This window comes from Myotis myotis, unplaced genomic scaffold, assembly GCF_014108235.1.
Source record: "Myotis myotis isolate mMyoMyo1 unplaced genomic scaffold, mMyoMyo1.p scaffold_m19_p_5, whole genome shotgun sequence".
NCBI lineage: Eukaryota > Metazoa > Chordata > Mammalia > Chiroptera > Vespertilionidae > Myotis > Myotis myotis.
Window position 1 is genome coordinate 82,449,503 of NW_023416357.1, and position 17,007 is coordinate 82,466,509.

General features: G+C 51.5%; 2 protein-coding genes across 3 annotated transcripts in view; both read left to right on the plus strand.

Moving 5' to 3' along the window:
* Window positions 1-9,536, plus strand: part of STYXL1 (serine/threonine/tyrosine interacting like 1) — a 57,721-nt gene extending 48,185 nt beyond the window's left edge. Inside the window, exon 9 of the mRNA XM_036309701.1 lies at window positions 9,260-9,536. Coding sequence (XP_036165594.1) covers window positions 9,260-9,391 — 132 coding nt within the window. The 3' untranslated portion in view covers window positions 9,392-9,536. The remainder of the gene's footprint in view (window positions 1-9,259) is intronic.
* Window positions 9,537-10,805: 1,269 nt separating this feature from the next.
* On the plus strand, window positions 10,806-16,963 carry TMEM120A (transmembrane protein 120A). 2 transcript variants are annotated; one of them, XM_036309697.1, is made up of 12 exons: window positions 10,806-10,981; window positions 12,580-12,698; window positions 12,917-13,033; window positions 14,979-15,038; window positions 15,269-15,364; window positions 15,437-15,526; window positions 15,745-15,810; window positions 15,923-15,984; window positions 16,086-16,178; window positions 16,313-16,377; window positions 16,474-16,542; window positions 16,700-16,963. In XM_036309697.1, exons 1-12 carry the CDS (start codon window positions 10,901-10,903, stop codon window positions 16,736-16,738), a joined length of 957 nt encoding a protein of 318 aa, XP_036165590.1. In that variant the 5' UTR covers window positions 10,806-10,900; the 3' UTR covers window positions 16,739-16,963. The 2 variants fall into 2 exon arrangements, with proteins under 2 accessions (XP_036165590.1, XP_036165589.1); XM_036309696.1 differs by having other exon boundaries at window positions 10,807-10,981; window positions 16,625-16,963.
* The last annotated feature ends 44 nt before the right edge of the window (window positions 16,964-17,007 follow it).

A 17,007-nucleotide genomic window follows, 5' to 3' on the forward strand; every position in this document is an offset into this window, starting at 1 on the left:
GGCACATGGAACAGGCCCAGGGACTCAGACTGTGCAAGGCTGCAGCTGGCAGTACCTTCTAGATGTCCCCTACTGCCATTAGTCTGTCTGTCAGGGTTTGTTCATGGTTCTTCAAGAGAGGTGCATTGTTGTTGCTGCTTGGAGTCATAGAATTGCAGTGCTGGCAGGGCTTCAGCAGGCACCCACTCCAACAATTATTTTATCCTTGAGGGGAGCAGAGTCCAGAGAGGGGAAGGAAGTAGGGACCCATCACGACAAACCCCGTGGGAACTCAGGGCTCCGGACTCCCAGGGCATTACTTTCCCACTGCCCACTGCCCTAGGAGATCGCAGGCCTATCCCGAGGGGAGGGCGAGCCTACTTTGGCACAGCTTGTACTTGATTTCAGAGGGCATGGATAGACCTGACAAGCTCCCACATTTGTCCAGGAGTGTGCTTGGAGGGACAAAGAATGATCATGGGCAGAGCCCATTGCCAGTGGTTCTGGCTGTTGATCCAGTGTGCTCTTTGCAGGTGCAATTACAGGCAGGAAGAATCTTGGATAGCCAGCAATTCCACTTCTAGGTATATACCCCAAAGAAGTGAAAGCAGGGACTCAAAGAGATGTTTGTACACCCATATTCATAGCAGCATTATTCACAATAGACAAAAGGTGGAAGCAAACCAAGGGTTTATTGACAGATGAATGGATAAATAAAATGTGGCCTATTCATATAATGGAGTATCATTCAGCCTTAAAAGGGCAGAAAACTCTGACATGCTGCAACACTGAAGACATTATCCTAAGTGAAATAAGCCAGTCATAGAAGACCAAATACTGTATGATTCCACTTATATGAAATAGAGAAGTCAGATTCATAGAGCCAGAAAGCAGAACAGTGGATGTTGTTTAATGGGCATGGAGTTTTAATTTGGAAAGATGAAAAAGTAGAGATATATGCACAAGATAGTGACTGTACTTAATGCCATTGAATTGTATGTCTAAAAATTATTAAAATGGTAAATTTCATGTTATGTGTATTTTACCACATTTAAAAAAAGAAGAGTCTGAATGCAAAATCAGAGGTCCTGGAGTGAGAGGCCAAGATGCCCGCTCTCTCACCCCATCAAAGGTGACTTGTTGGGTGCACTCACACTGGGGTCACTGCCTGCTTGCGGATCACTTTGGTGTGTGCTGGGGCGGGGAGATGTTGCTAATAATTCTGGGAAAGGAGGCCTGTTTGGTTGCACCAGTAGAGATGCCTCCCCAGCCCTCTGCCCAGCAATGGGCTCTATCCTCTGAGGGGCCACGTCTTCAATGCCCTTTTGAGCTGGTAGGGGAGGAGGCAAAGAGCTGACAGAAGGCAGGCCAAGTTCACCTACCTGAAGGGGGCTTGGGAGTTCTAGGACTTGAACTCCCTTGGAGTTTGAATGGGGCCAGTCTGTGAATTTCAGCAAGCCCTGCCCTGCTGTGGTCCCTGGTGTCTTCATTGTTCATAAGGAAGCTTGGGCACAGAAGGTCTTTGGAGCCTTCCAACTTTGACATTTAGTGATATGTCCTAACCCTGACAAGCAAATCACAGGCCTCTCTCTGGCCACATTAAAAGCAGGTGTTCCAGAGCCAGGTGGGGTGAAAGCAAAGAGAGGAGTCCCCTCATCCACTTGGCTCCTCTAAGTTCTCCAGCAGCGAAGACCAGGCCTCCACAGTAATGTGGCTCATGCAGGCCTGCACCTGATCTTTACTGCAGGGAGATGCACAGCTCCAGCAATGAGGGTAAGGGATAGCTGGGCACAGTTGTTCTGGTCAGTGGGTAGACAGGCACTTGGGCACCTGAGACTTAAACAATTCTGGGCTCAGGAGACACTCGGGTGCTCCCTTCCTGGAGCAGGAATTTTCATCTCATCTGCAGAGAAGTCCTGATATGGGACACTCTGCAGAGATGCCATCTAGATAACTCTTGGCCAAAAAAGCACAGCTCCTGGAACTATGGGTGGAAGCACTGCTGCTGTGACCTGGCTATGTCCTCTCCAGACTCGGTGAGTCCTGTGTAGCTGTTAGCTTCTCCTGCTACCAATCAAGCACCCTGGATCACTGACACAGGTGGAACTGAGCTCAGCTCTGCGGCTGCCTGGGATCTGGCAGGGACATACCTGCCTTCCATGGTTTGTGTGGTCTTGGGGATGGTCCTCAGTGCACTGGGGAAGCTGGGCCCTTGGCTGCTTCAGCTCAGCTGTGATAGTCAGAACCCACAGGACTGGCAAGAAGAATGTAGGTCACTCTCCTGCAACAGACTGCTTCCTGGGCTTGTAGGCCCAGCTCAGCTCCTCAGGGCACCAAGGACAAGAGTCAGAAGTCACGGAATGAGCTGGGAAGAATCTAGCACCAGAGCCTCTCCTGCCCGTCCTGGGCTTTCAAAGCTTTGGTAGAAGGTTGTGTGGGACCCCAGAGCTAGAAAGTCTTTAAGAAAGCAATTTCCTTTTGAATTGCTGGGAGTAGCTTTGTTCCTTAAGATCTTCAGAGAAAAACAAAAACTAACTCCTGAAGCACTGTAATAGCTTACATTGGCAGAGTGGTTCCACATGCAAGGCTGTTTTAAGTGCTTTATGTGTAATGAAAACACAGTGACCCCACAGCCTGTTATTATCCCATTTTGCAGGAGGCAGAGAGGCTGGGTAATTTGCCTGAGCCCTTGCAGCTATAAGTGGCAGAGCCAGATGACTCAGGTGGAGAATCTGGGCTGTTTTTTAAAAATCCTCCCTGAGGATATCTTTTTATTGATTTTTAGAGAGAGAGGAAGAGAGAGAGAGAGAGATTGAAATATTTATCGGTACACACCCCAACTGGGGATCAAACCCGAAACCTAGCTATGTGCCCTGACCCGGAATTGAACCTGCAACCTTTTTGTGTATGAGCAATGCTCCAACCAACTGAGCTTCTGGGCCAGGGCAAGAACCTGGGCTTTTAACAAGCCCCTACGGCGGCAGGGAGAGGACTTGCCTTGCAGTCTAAAGAATGGGGCACTGCCAGGTCAGTGTGGCTTAGTTGTTGAGCATTGACCTATGAACCAAGAGGTCCCGGTTCAATTTCCAGTCAGGGCACATGCCTGGGTTGTGGGCTCAGTCCCCAGTAGGGGGTGTGCAGGAGGCAGCAGATTGATGATTCTCATCATTGATGTTTCTATCTCTCTATATCCCTTTTTCTTTCTCTCTGAAATCGATAAGTATATATTATATATATAAAAAGAATGGGGTACTGCTCCTATCAAGAGTGACCTGGGCATGTCCCTCCACCTTTCTGTCCCCTCGGGAGACAGAATAAGGCCCGTTTTTCCAGCTTGCTGCATTTGCTGTGAGTCCCGGCAGATACATTGTGGGCTGGAAATGGAGTGTGTGGATGGGTATGGGGTGCTATGGTTATGGTTGGTTCTCAAGGGCCTGTTCTAACCTGGTCAGGACTTAGAAATCTTGTAACTGCACAGCTTTGCCCCGGGTATCACTGTGTTTTATTTATTTTAAATCGTGACAAAACACAGATAACACAAAATTTACCACTTTAACTTTTTCAAGTGTAAAGTTCAGTAGTGTTAAGCATATTCACATTGTTTTGCAACAGATTTCCAGAACATTTTCATCTTGCAAAACTGAAACTCTATACCCATTAAACAATAATTCCCCATTCCCCTTCTCCCCCAGCCCCTGGCAACTACCATTCGTCTTTGTCTCTATGATTTTGACTATTCTAGATACCCCACATAAATGGGGTCAGACAATGTTTATCGTTTTGTGACTGGCTTGTTTCACTTAGTATGATGTCTTCAGAGTTCATCTATGCTGTAGTAGGTGTCGGAATTTCCTTTTTTTTAAAGATTGAAATAACATTCCATGGTGTGGAGAATTCACTGGTGAACCTGTCTGGGCCTGGTGCTTTCTGCTTTCAAAGGTTACTTTTTACTGATTCAACTTCTTTACTAGATACATAGGGCTGTTCAGATTGTATGAGTGTTGTCAGATTGTGTCTTTCAAGGAGTTGGTCCATTTCATCTAGGCGACATGTGGGAATAGAGTTGTTCATAGTATTCTTTTATTATCCTTTTCACGTCATTGGGATCTGTATTGATTCTTTTTTATTTCTGGTATTAGTGATTGGTGTCTTCTCTCATCTTTTCTTTGTTAGGCTGGCTAGAGGCTTACTGATCTTTTCTAAGAACCAGCTTTTGATTTCATTGATTTTCTCTATTGATTTGTTTTCAATTTTACTGATTTTTGCTCCAATTTTTATTATTTCCTTTTCTCCTGCTTACTTGAATTTAATTTATCATGTATTTTTAGTTTCCAACGATGGAAACTTAGATGATTCAGCAGTTCTCAACCTGTGGGTCACGACCCCTTTGGCGGTCGAATGACCCTTTCATAGGGGTTGCCTAAGACCATCCTGCATATCAGATATTTACATTACGATTTATAACAGTAGCAACATTATGGTTACGAAGTAGCAACGAAAATAATTTTATGGTTGGGTCACAACATGAGGAACTGTATTTAAAGGGCCAGAAGGTTGAGAACCACTGATTTAGATGAACATTCATCTTGGTGAATGTCCCATGTGAGCTTGAGAAGAATGTGTATTATTATATTGTTGAATGAAGTATTCTATAGATATCAATTATATACAGTTAACTAATGGTGCTATTGAGTTCAACTATAGCCTTACTGACTTTCTGCCTGCTATATCTGTCCATTACTAACAGAAGGGTGATGAAGTACCCAACTATAATAATGAATTCATCTATTTCTCCTTGCAGTTCTATCAGTTTTGCTTTACATATATCGATGCTGTATTAGTTGCATACCATTACAGGTATAAGCCACATTTCCTTTATCCATTCATCTGTTGATGGACACTTGGGTTGCTTTCGCTTTTTGGCTATTGTGAATAATGCTGCTATGAACATAGATGTGCAAAAATTTCTTTGAGACACTGCTTCCAACTCTTTTTTTTAAAAAATATATTTTACTGATTTTTTACAGAGAGGAAGGGAGAGAGATAGAGAGTTAGAAACATCGATGAGAGAGAAACATCGATCAGCTGCCTCCTGCACATCTCCTACTGGGGATATGCCCGCAACCCAGGTACATGCCCTTGACCGGAATCGAACCTGGGACCTTTCAGTCCACAGGCCGACGCTCTATCCACTGAGCCAAACCGGTTTTGGCTTATTGATTTTTTTTTACAGAGAGGAAGGGAGAGAGATAGTTAGAAACATAGATGAGAGCGAAACATCGATCAGCTGCCTCCTGCACATCTCCCACCGGGGATGTGCCTGCAGCCCAGGTACATGCCCTTGACCGGAATCGAACCTGGGACCTTTCAGTCCGCAGGCCGACGCTCTATCCACCGAGCCAAACCGGTTTCGGCCTCTTTTGGGTGTATATCCAGAAGTAGAATTGCTGGGCCAAATGGTAATTCTATTTTAATTTTTTGAGGAATCTCCATACTGTTTTCCACAGTAGCTGTACCATCTTACATTCCAACAGAAGTGCACAAGGGTTTCAATTTCTCTACATCCTCACCAGCAGTTGTTTTCTGTGTTGTTTTTTAAAATAAATTTTGTAAAAATATATTTTTATTTCAGAGAGGAAGGGAGAGGGAGAGAGAGATAGAAACATCAATGATGAGTGAGAATCATTGATTGGCTGCCTTCTGCACGCCCCCTACTGGGGATTGAGCCCATAGCCCAGGCATGTTCCCTTGACTGGAATCGAACCCGGTAACCTTCCAACCACAGGCCGATGCTCTATCCACTGAGCCAAACCAGCTAGGGCTGTGTGTTTTTTATTTGTTTGTTTGTTTGTTGTTGTTTTTAAGTAGTCCTCTTAATAGGTGTTAGGTGGGATGTCATTGTAATTTTGACTTGCATTTTCCTAATATTTAGTGATGCTGATCATATTTTCATATGTTTACTGGCCATTTGTATATTTCTTTGGAGAAATGCATATTTAAGTAATTTGTCCATATTTTAAAAAAGAATAGTTTGTTGTTGTTGTTTTTTAGAGAGAAAGTAAGGGAGAGGGAGAGAGAAACCTCAATGTGAGAGCACAACACATATAACTTTGATGGCTGCCTGCTGCACACCCCCCATGGAGGGCTGAGCCTACAACCCGGGCATGTGTGCTGACCTGGAATCAAAGCAGCAACCTCCTGGTGCAAGGGAGGATGCTCAACCAACTGAGCCACACCAGGCAAGGCACTTTGTTAATTTTTAAATGGATTGTTTTTTGTTGTTGAGTTTTAGGAGTTTCTTATATTCTTCATATTAACATTTGGATATACATCTGGATATAAAGCAGGTATATGACTTGCAAATGTTTTCTTTCACTCTGTGGCTTGCCTTTTTACTCTGTTGATTGTTTCTTTTGATGCACAAAAGTTTTTAATTTTGATGTCGTCCAATTTATCTATTTATCACCTGTGTTTTTAGTGTCATATTCAAGAAATAATTGCCAAATCTGGTGTCATAAAACTTTTCCCATATGTTTTCTTCTAAGGGTTTTATAGTTTTAGCTCTTACATTTTAGGTCTTTGATTATTTTGAGTTCATTTTTTGTACATGGTGTAAGATAGGGTCCAGCTTCATGCTTTTGCATGTGTATATCCAGTATTCCCAACACCATTTGTTAAAAAGGCTGCCCTTTCTCCATTAAATGGTTTTGGCACCTTGGTGAAATCACTTGACCATATATCTGAGGGTTTATTTCTGGGCTATTTCACTCCTTTGGTCTTAGGTGTCTTTATGCCAGGACTACACAGTTTTGATTATTATAGTATTGTAATAACTTTGAAGGTTTGAAATCAGGAAGTGTGTGGCCTCCAACTTTGTTTTTCTTTTTACTTGATTGTTTTGGCTATTCAGTGATCCGTTGAGATTCCATATGATTTATAGGATGTATTTTTCTATTTCTGCAAAAAATGCTGTTGGATTTTTGATAGAGTTTGCATTAAATGTATAGATCACTTCAGGTAGTATTGACATCTTATCAATATTAAATCTTCCAATCCATGTAAATGGGATATCTTTTCATTTATTTATGTCTCTTAATTTCTTTCATCAACATTTTATAGTTTTGGGGGTACAAATCTTTCATCTCCTTGCTTATGTTTATTCCTAAGTATTATTTTTGATGCTGTGATAGATAAAACTAGAGGCCCAGTGCATGAATTTGTGCATGGGTGGGGTCCGGCTAGCCCAGCCCCAATTGGGGCGAATAGGGGTGGGCCTGTCAGGGGGAGGAGACAGTGAGAGGTTGGCCAGCGGCCTGCCCTGATCAGGCCTGACAGGGGGGGGGGGGGGGGCAGGCTGGCTTGGGGGAGGATCCACAGGCAATTGGCCAGCAGGTCCCGCCCACAATTGGGCTGGGAGGGCCGATTGGGGGAGGGACTGGCTGTGGGGATGGGCTGTGGGTGGTGGGCCAGCTGGCTCCACCCCCAAATGGGGTGGTGGGGCCAATCAGGGGTCAGCATCTGGGGAAGGGGCCATGGAAGGTTGGCCGGCCAGCCCCACCCCCGATTGGTGTGGGGGCGTGGTGATCGGGGTGGAGCTGGCTGGGGGGAGGGGCCACTGGCCAATTGGTGTGGGGGGGCTAAATGGGGACCAGCAGCCTGTGGGAAGGGCCATGGGTGGTTGACTAGCCGGCCCTGCCCCAATCAGAGTGGGGGAGCCAATTGGGGGCAGAGATGGCTGGGGGGGAGGGTCCATGGGCCAATAGCGGGGGTGGGGCCCATCGGGGGTGGGGCCAGGTAGGGGGAAGGGCTGCGGATGGGCGGGCGGGGGGGGGGGGGGGGGGCGGGGGCGGGAGTTGGCCAGCCGCCCTGCCCTCGATCAGGGTGGGAGAGGCCGATCAGGGGCAGGGCTGGCTGGGGGCAGGGGCCATGGGAGGTTAGCCAGCTGGCCCTCCCCCCCCATCGGCCCATTCGCTGGCCGCAGTGGGTGTCATAGTGACCGGTCGTTCTGGTGGTTACTGTGTTCTGGTCGCTGGCTTTTTATATATATATATATAGAAGATTATTTTCTTAATTTCCCTTTTGGAATGTTCATTATTATGTATAGATATGCAACTTTTTTTTGTTGTTGTTGACAGTATTACAGATGTCCCACAACAGATTTTGAGTGTTGATTTTATATTCTGTAAATATGCTAAATTCATTTATTCTAACAAGTTTTTTTTGTGTGTGTGTGTTACCTTTAAGGTATTTTACACATAAGAACATGTCAGCTGCAAAAAGAGATTATTTTACTTCTTCCTTTCCAATTTGGATGCCTTTTCTTTCTTTCTTCTTCTTCTTGTTTCTCCTAATTGCTCTGGCTAGGACTTCTAGTACAATGTTGAATAGAAGTGGTGAAAGCAGGCATCCTTGTTTTGTCCTGATCAAAGAAAGGAAAAGCAGTCAGTCTTTCATCATTGAGTATGATGTTATCTGTGGGCTTTTCATATATGACCTTTCTTATGTTAGGATAGTTTCTTTTTATTCTTAGTTTGTTGAGGCACCACTTTTGTCTTTTTCTTCTTCCTCTGTTCTCAATCCAGATCATATCAGCTTGTCACGACTTCCAGTAATAACCATTCCTACATTTTAGTGGACAAAGACGGCAGCTTTGATTTTCCTTCTTCAGAGAATTAGCCATAGTTCTCTTCCCCTTTCCCTTAATTTATCCACTTAAAACACAAACCTTGCCGAAACCGGTTTGGCTCAGTGGATAGAGCGTCGGCCTGCGGACTGAAAGGTCCCAGGTTCGATTCCGGTCAAGGGCATGTACCTGGGTTGCGGGCACATACCCAGTAGGAGGTGTGCAAGAGGCAGCTGATCGATGTTTCTAACTCTCTATCTCTCTCCCTTCCTCTCTGTAAAAAATCAATAAAATATATTAAAACAACAACAAAAACACAAAAAAACCCACAAACCTCTGTTGAGGCTGCAGCGTGTGCCAGGCATGGGCATGATGCTTTCTTGTTCACAGGAGGTTTTATGTATGTTGCCTCAACCTTCACAGGAGCCTCTGAAATAAGAATGATTCCTGTCTCTATATTCAGAAGCAGAGATGCAGAGGGGCTTGCCAGCTCTGACTTCTTTGTCCTAATGTATTAACCCTTGCTATTTGTGTCCAGCCCTTAAGCCATGTTGCTGGCCCATGGGTAAATGCCTCCTGTCCCTCCTGAGCTGGCTGTGATCTAAGTGGGAAGGGCCCAGGTCCAATTCTGAAGTCTTTCTCTCCTTATGTTCACAGAAGTCCTGGGAACACGTCAAGAAGTGCAAAAACAACGTGTGTCCAAATCGGGCCTTAGTGGCTCAGCTGTCACAATGGGAGACGATTGTTCTCGGAGGCTTTATCACAGATATCTCGGTTCCACTCGGCTGATCTCTGTGGTCCAGCTATGGGTCCTGAAGAACTTTGCTTGGGAGCTTCTTGTGGGTAGTGGGCCGGGATGTGTAACCAGGTTGGTGTGGAAAAAGGCCTTTGCTACCTGGAGCCTCTTGTCAGCCTCCTGCATTGGTTCTTCCCAAGCTCCTTGTTCATGCCACATAGCAGATACTCTGCTCAAACTCAGCGAGCACCCTGATGTCGCCCCCGTCATCCTGGACCACCCCCACTGCCCTCCTGAGGCTGCCTGCCAGAGCAGCTCCATGTCCCCCCCCATGACTTGGACCCTTTGAAGGCTACCTGGGGGGAGCTCTAGGGGTTCCCTCTGCCAGTGGTGGATCATAGGGGTATCACAATACCCACCCATGGGCACATTCCCCAGTCCTAGGGATGCAAGCCCAAGCTCCGCAACTGAGGCTTCTGGCATAAGGGTACACTTTTGTCTCATCTCCTGTCCCAGCGTGCCCCACCACTCCATCACTTGTACAGATTTCCTTGCCTTCCTCCCACTCATTTCTGCCTACCTGTGTTCACCAAGAAGAGATTGCTAGCCCTCCCATCTTCCACACACAGGCTTCTATAAATTCCTCAGGTCATAAAAGGAGTTTTCTTCAGAATGGGTAGCACCCACAGAACAAGGACAGGGCACAGACAAGGGGACGGATGAGGAATTTAGGATGTCCATCAATTGCTCATTCAGCAAATATTCCCTGCCACCTGGGCAGGGCTGGGGGCACAGAGGTGAATGCCATCTCACCTCTGCAGAAGGTTGGAGGTCCCGCCTACCCCAGCAAGCCTAAGCCCTCGAGGGGGTAAGGGCTTTTCCGGCGCGCAGGCTTCAGTCAGGATCTCAGCTGGAACACATCCTGGGACAGCCGCAGCGCTGGCTCTGACTTAGGGCCCTGGTGGTAGGCAGGGCAGAGCCTTGGGGAAGTTTTTGCAGGGACATGGTGGGGATTCGCCTTGTGTTTTCGGAGGGGCAGTCTGGTAGCTGTGTGAAGGGACAGTAGCGGCGAGCCTGGAGGCAGGGAGACAGGAGGCCGCTGCAAAAATCCAAGCGAGGGAAGAGGTTCAGAATTCCCTCCTCGCTGAGGCGCAACTTCCCAAGAACGGAAGTGTTTGAAGCAGGTGGCACCGCTGTGGGCTTTAGGTTACGTCCAGCATGACGGGCCGGGGCAGTGCTGGCTGCACCACGCGGTTGGCACAACTAGGGGAGCCCAGCGAGGGACCGCCGCCGCCCCGGACCGCATCCCGGCCCGGAGTCGCTGGGCAAACGGCTCGGAGTGCACTTGGCCCCGCCCAGGCCCCGCCCCGGACCTGGATTGGCTCAGGGAGGGGCGGGGCCAGCGCGTTCGCGGCCCCAGGCCCTGTTCCCATTGGTGGGAGCCGCGGCGCGAGCCCGGAAGCGGACGGGGGCGGGGGCAGTGGACGCTGAGGCACCTCGGCCCGCCCGGGTGGCAGCGGCGTCCTCTAGCCTCCGCTCGGCTGGCGCGGGGCCTGGCAGCCATGCCTCCCACGCCCCCGGGCCCGCTGGGCGACTGCCTGCGGGACTGGGAGGAGCTGCAGCAGGACTTCCAGAGCATCCAGGTGAGCGCCGAAGAGGGCGTCCATTGGCCCCGAGCCATGCCTCTCTGGCTCGGAGTCATCGGTCGGGCCGCTGTGTGTCTGGCCGCGGGGAACAGGAGTCAGGAGTTGGGGACCCTGGCGTCGTTCCCGAGGGCGGCGAGGCCCGGGGTCCCGGGGTCGCGCCTGGACTCTCCTCTCGGCCTCATGTCAGTGTCCGACGGAGGCAACTGCGGACCCCACTGCGCCCGGCGGACCCAGGGCCTCCCGCGAGGGCCTCGGGAAGAGGCCGCGACCCCAACCTCGCTTTCTTACTGAAGAATGGCCGCTTGAGTGAGAGCCGGCCGGGCCCAGTGTGGGGTCAGTCACTCAGCGAACAAGCGGTGGGCGCCGCCCGCCCGGGGCCGCGAGTAGTGCCGTCCCGCCCCCGGGGCAGCACATCTGGCCCGAGTGCACCTGGGGTGCAGCCCGGGAGGCCGGCGGGCCGGGCCGGGGCGGTGGTGTGTAGGTGACGTCCCGGCCTGGATGGGGCTGCCGCGGAGTCGGGGGGAAGCGGGTGGACCAGACCCGCAGGCGTCTGGGGGCCTGGCCGGGATCGGAGTCTCCGAGACCAGCGGGAGCCACCGGAGGAACTGGCCGGCCCGGCTCGTATTGGCCGCTCTGCTGTTCGGCGGGGCGTCCAGGGAGGAAGTGGGAGAGGCGGGGCTGGGCGTGGGCAGAGGGGGAACCTGCCGGGTTCTGAGGGGCGCGGTGGCAGGAGGAACAATACTCATTCAGGGCAGAGCTCAGGAAAGCTGTGTTTTTGATGAGGACTTTACCTCTGCTGGGCTGATTGCAGTCCCTGCCCACATTGAAGCCCAGCTGCGCCCCTGGCCAGCCATACCTGCTGCCATTAGTGCTTCTTCCGAGAGTCCTAAGTGGAGCCGACCTAGTCTCCCAGCCTGATCACCACTGGCCTGGCCTCAGCCCCGGCCTGACCTTCCTCACATTGCCCCTTGCCCAACCTCCAGGCTGCTGCTTCTCTAGACTCACCCACCAGGGCAAAGTGCTCTGGGAGGCTTTGGGCCAAAGGTGCTGGGGGAGGTGTATGGGACTGGTCTTATAGCAGGAAGACCAAGGACTGAAGCCTGATGACCTTTAACCTGGGAGGAAGATGAAGGGAGTGCCAGAGCAGAGGCCATCTTGGACAATCCCAGCTCCCTCTGCACATGTGGCTGGATAGGCAGGAGCATCGGCCAAGGCCAGGGGTGGCTTCAGGTAGCCTGTTTGGTCCAGAAGGTGGACCTGTGGGCTTAGAATCCAGACTCAGGGCAGGACAGAGAGGGGTGGAAACAACTAGTAGATGAGTTTAGACTAAAAAAACCTTCAGGGAACTAGCCAGTTTCTGGAAGCGGGGTGCCATGGGTGCTTCTGGGCTTGCAGAAAGAATACTCTGTCTCCTTGCCTGCCTTGGAGAGAGAGAGCAACTTTAGGGAGGTCCCTGGGCTGGCACAGCTGGCTGCCTCATCTGCTGAGACCCTCCCAAGGAGCCCTGGAGGAGTCTGCGCCCCAGTCCCTGCCCAGCAGGCTCTGGCTCAATGGCCCTCCAGCCAGTCTGACCCTTCTCTCATCCTGGTCCTCAGGAGACCCACAGGCAGTACCGTCTGAAGCTGGAAGAGCTGATCAAACTGCAGAACAGTTGTACCAGCTCCATCACCCGGCAGAAGAAGAAGCTCCATGAGCTGGCCCTCATTCTAAAGAAGTTAGGACCCCCCGCACCCCGAGGGCCCCTCATGGCCCCTCAGTCTTGGTCTGGGTGTGGGTGTCTCACCTGGTGGGTGGAGGGCTGGCTGGTGCTGACCCTGGGAGTGTCTTTGGCACAGCTCCTCCCCTCCCTCTCTGAGCCATGGTAGCCCTCCTGCCCCACAGGTGTCAGTGTGATACTCCTGCTCTGACTGGCTTCTGTGGTCCCACCTGCAGATGCAAACCCTCCCTTCCAGCGGGGGTCCAGGAGGCTTCGAAGGAGCTGGAGAACCAGATCAAGGAGCGCCAAGGCCTCTTCTTCGATATGGAAGCCTATTTGCCCAAGAAGAATGGGTGAGACCCTGCCCCCAAATTCAGCTCACAGCCACTCCTGGGAGACAGGCCTGAGTGCACTCTTCCTCTGCTTGATCATTGAGTCAGCAGATGTTCCCTGGACCCACTCTGGGCTGAGCAGTCTGTCTCAGGGGAGACAGCTGAGAGACAGCTCACTGTGATTGGGTGCTTTGAGGTTGACCTACAGTGAACAGGGGATAAGGGAGGCCCCTAATCCAGCCCAGGAGGTCAGAGAGAGCCTCCTGGAGTAGCTGAGGCCTGAGTGGAGTTGAACCTGGCCAACTCAGAAAAGCAGTAATAGCAGTGGGAGGTGAGAGGTAGTGATGAGACCCCAGGGGAGCCAGGCTGCAGAGCCCACTTTGGGCCTAGCAAGCAGGGGAGAGTGACAGGTCAAGTAAGTATGAACTTCCACAACTGAGGAGGATGAGTAGGTACAGTGCAGAACCCTAGGCTGAGCAAAAAAAAAAAGTCCAGCAGAGATGGCAGGTAGCCAGACAGCTGGGAGAGAGCATGTCCCAGAGGGCAAGGTAAGAAGGAGTATTAGCCTCAGATCAGTTGGCCTCAGGGGTCAAATGTAGTAATGAAGGGGAAATACTTCCTGGAAGTCATGGTGACCTTGGAGAGAACCACTTCACGGGACGGTGTGGGTGGAAGTTGATATTGGGAATGACAGAAGAGCTGAGGAGACAGCCAGGTTTAGGTTACACTTCAGAAGCTTGGCTGTGAGTGGAAAGAGGAACTAGTACCTAGAACTTAGTGTGAGGGTTGGGGCTGGGGTGCGGCTTTTGCTTGAGCCTATGTGTAACCTTGAACAATAGGACAAATGAGTGTATCTACCTGCTGAAAAGTGGGCCAGCAGAGGGAGAGACCCAGAAAGGGAACACCAAGTGATGGAGGAAAACTCTTGGGAAGATGGAGAGGGTTGGACATAGGCTCCTGTTGTTTGGGAATGAGAGGGGGTGCAGAGATAAGCGTGACAGTGCAGGCAGGAGAGGTGTCGGATGCCAGGAAGGCGAAAGGATGGGATAGGGAGCCAGTGGTGGTCCTGGGGGGCAGCCTTGTCTAAGTGTCCACTATGCCCCTTGATTTCTTCACAGCCTTGGGCAAGTCCTTTAACCGCTCCGAACCCATCCATTTGGCGTGAACAAGAGCCCATGTGGGTGTGGGTGCTTAGTGCATGACTGAGACTCTCTGGTCACCTCTTGAGGTTTCCCTGGCAGAGAAGGACCAGACAAGCTGGGTGATGGGTGTGATGGCAGTGCCAGGAACTGGGAGTTACAAGTTGGCAAGAAAGTGGTTGAATGTGAAGGAGGGCTTGGGGACTTAGCTGGCTCAGGAAAGAGGAGCAAGGTCAACAGTGCCTGGGAGCCTCCGTGTGGGGAGGGTCCATGTGGTGGAACGGGCTGCGCGGCTGGGCACTCTGATCAGAATGTAACCAGCCTTGCCGAGGAGGCCATTCTTGGTTGGGAGGAGGTCCTGGAGTGGTTGTGAGTGTGGGTTGCTGTAGTGGACTTGGGGCCGCAGGTTCTCAAAAGCAGCAGGAACTGTAGGGTAGGTGATAGATGGTGATCATGCACCCAGACATTGAGCCCACTGCCCAGACGCACAGGAGCGATCTGAGATGTGGGCAAGGCTTTCATGGGGTGGAAGAGCCAGGCTGCTCTTGAGGACCCACGGTAGGGGGCGCTGGGAGAGCGTGGGTGAGGATGACAACGGAGGGAGGGAAAGTTATTTACCTTGAAGCAGGATTTAGCAGTAGGCAGAAACAAAGGCTGCGCATCAGTGTTTCCTGGTCTGCAGCATCCCAAGGTCAGAGCCCTAAGCCAAGGCCATGGGAAGGCTGGGTGTGGGTGGTGATCCAGATACTGGTCTGGCACACTCCAGGGCTCGGCTTTTGGCTGCTTTCATTTGGGGCCTCTTCTCACCCCATCTCCTCCTTCCCTAGGTTGTACCTGAGCCTGGTTCTGGGCAACGTCAACGTGACACTCCTGAGCAAGCAGGCTAAGTAATTGGTTATTGTAGGCTGGTTCTCAGCCCAGCTCTCCACCCTTCTGGGGCCTTTCCACTGCTCCAACTGCCCTGGCTAAGCCTTGAGGTTCAGGGGCTACTCCCTCATGCTGGCCCATGCCATGCATGCAGCTGTGTCTGGAGCAGGTGCCCCCCTTCTCAGGCAGAGGTGAGGGTGGGTCCCACCAGCATCCCAGCCTGTCCCATGTGTGTGTGTGCCCACCCCAGGTTTGCCTACAAAGATGAGTACGAGAAGTTCAAGCTCTACCTCACCATCATCCTCATCCTCATCTCCTTCACCTGTCGCTTCCTCCTCAACTCCAGGTGGGTGTCCTACAGCTCGGGCCAGACCTAGTTTTCTCTGGCTCCAGCACCAACCTTGCGTTCCCTCTGTAGGGTGACAGACGCTGCCTTCAACTTCCTGCTGGTCTGGTATTACTGCACACTGACCATTCGAGAGAGCATCCTTATCAACAATGGTTCCAGGTGGGCAAGGGCCTGACCCCAGCTCCTCGGGGGGGGGGGGGGGTGAGGGAGCGGGTACTGGAGCTACCCTAGAAAGTGGAGTGGTGGTGCCACGGCCCTCTGAGAAGCAGGAACTGGGCTGGGGTGTTGGTTTCTTCCCACCTCAGACAGCTCCCTGTCCCTGAGCACCAATCCTGGGGGCTAAGGGTTACAGAAGTGACAGCAGCTTCCTGATCTAGGATCAAAGGCTGGTGGGTTTTCCATCATTATGTGTCCACGTTCCTGTCGGGAGTCATGCTGACATGGTGAGTGGCCCAGCTTGGCTCCCAGGGCCTTGGCAGTGGGGGAGAGGGGGAGCCAGGACAGGAAGACTCGGCATCCCCAAGCTCACACCCCTCCCTCTGCTTTCTGCCTTAGGCCCGACGGCCTCATGTACCAGAAGTTCCGGAATCAATTCCTGTCCTTCTCCATGTACCAGAGTGAGTGTCTCAGGGCCTTGCTCAGCTCAGGACTTGCCCAGAGAGAAGGGCGGGGAAAGGACGTGGGGTCCAGCCCAGTCCTGATGTCCTCCACCCCCCAGGCTTCGTGCAGTTCCTGCAGTATTACTATCAGAGTGGCTGCCTGTACCGCCTTCGGGCCCTGGGTGAGAGGCACACCATGGATCTCACTGTGGGTGAGTCGGGCGTGGCCCCTTCACTGGATCATGACCAGGAAGCTGGGAAGGGGCAGTCCTTTCCTCTCTACCTGAGTGATAGTGTCTGTCTCTTATCACTGGTTATTCTATGCCCTGCCCCTTCTCCCTCACAGAGGGCTTCCAGTCCTGGATGTGGCGGGGCCTCACCTTCCTGCTGCCCTTTCTGTTCTTTGGACATGTAAGTTGTATCTGTGTCCCCTTCCATCTGGCTGTCCAGCCCCTGCTCTGGCTCGAGCAGGGACTGTGTTCTATGTGAAATCCCCCTCCTTCCCAGTTCTGGCAGCTTTTTAACGCGCTGACATTGTTCAGCTTGGCCCGGGATCCTGAGTGCAAGGAGTGGCAGGTGAGCCAGGGACCCTGGAAAGCACCCTGGGAGGACTGTGGTTTGGCCCCTGTCCTAATCCTGATCCCCCCCCCCCCCCCAGGTGCTTATGTGCGGCCTCCCCTTCCTCCTTCTCTTCCTCGGCAATTTCTTCACCACCCTGCGAGTTGTGCACCAGAAATTCCACAGTCAGCGGCACAGGAGCAAGAAAGATTGAGGCTGCATCGTCTGCCCACTGGCCTGGAAGGGGCTTCTGTACCCCATGTATTGTTTTAGGAGGTGGGACTCCCTCGTCCAGAAGGTCTGTCTGCTCTCTCTGGGTCTTGTGGGCTCTGTGGGCCCCAAAGGCTATGCTGGAGAAGACCTGGACCTGTGTCCCAGCCTGTGGCGAGCTGGGGGCCAGTGGCCTTAATAAAGGAAGAGAGGCACAGAGGTGGCGCGAGGTGTGTGGTCTCCTGGTGGTTCTCTGTGCTGCCACAGCACGGG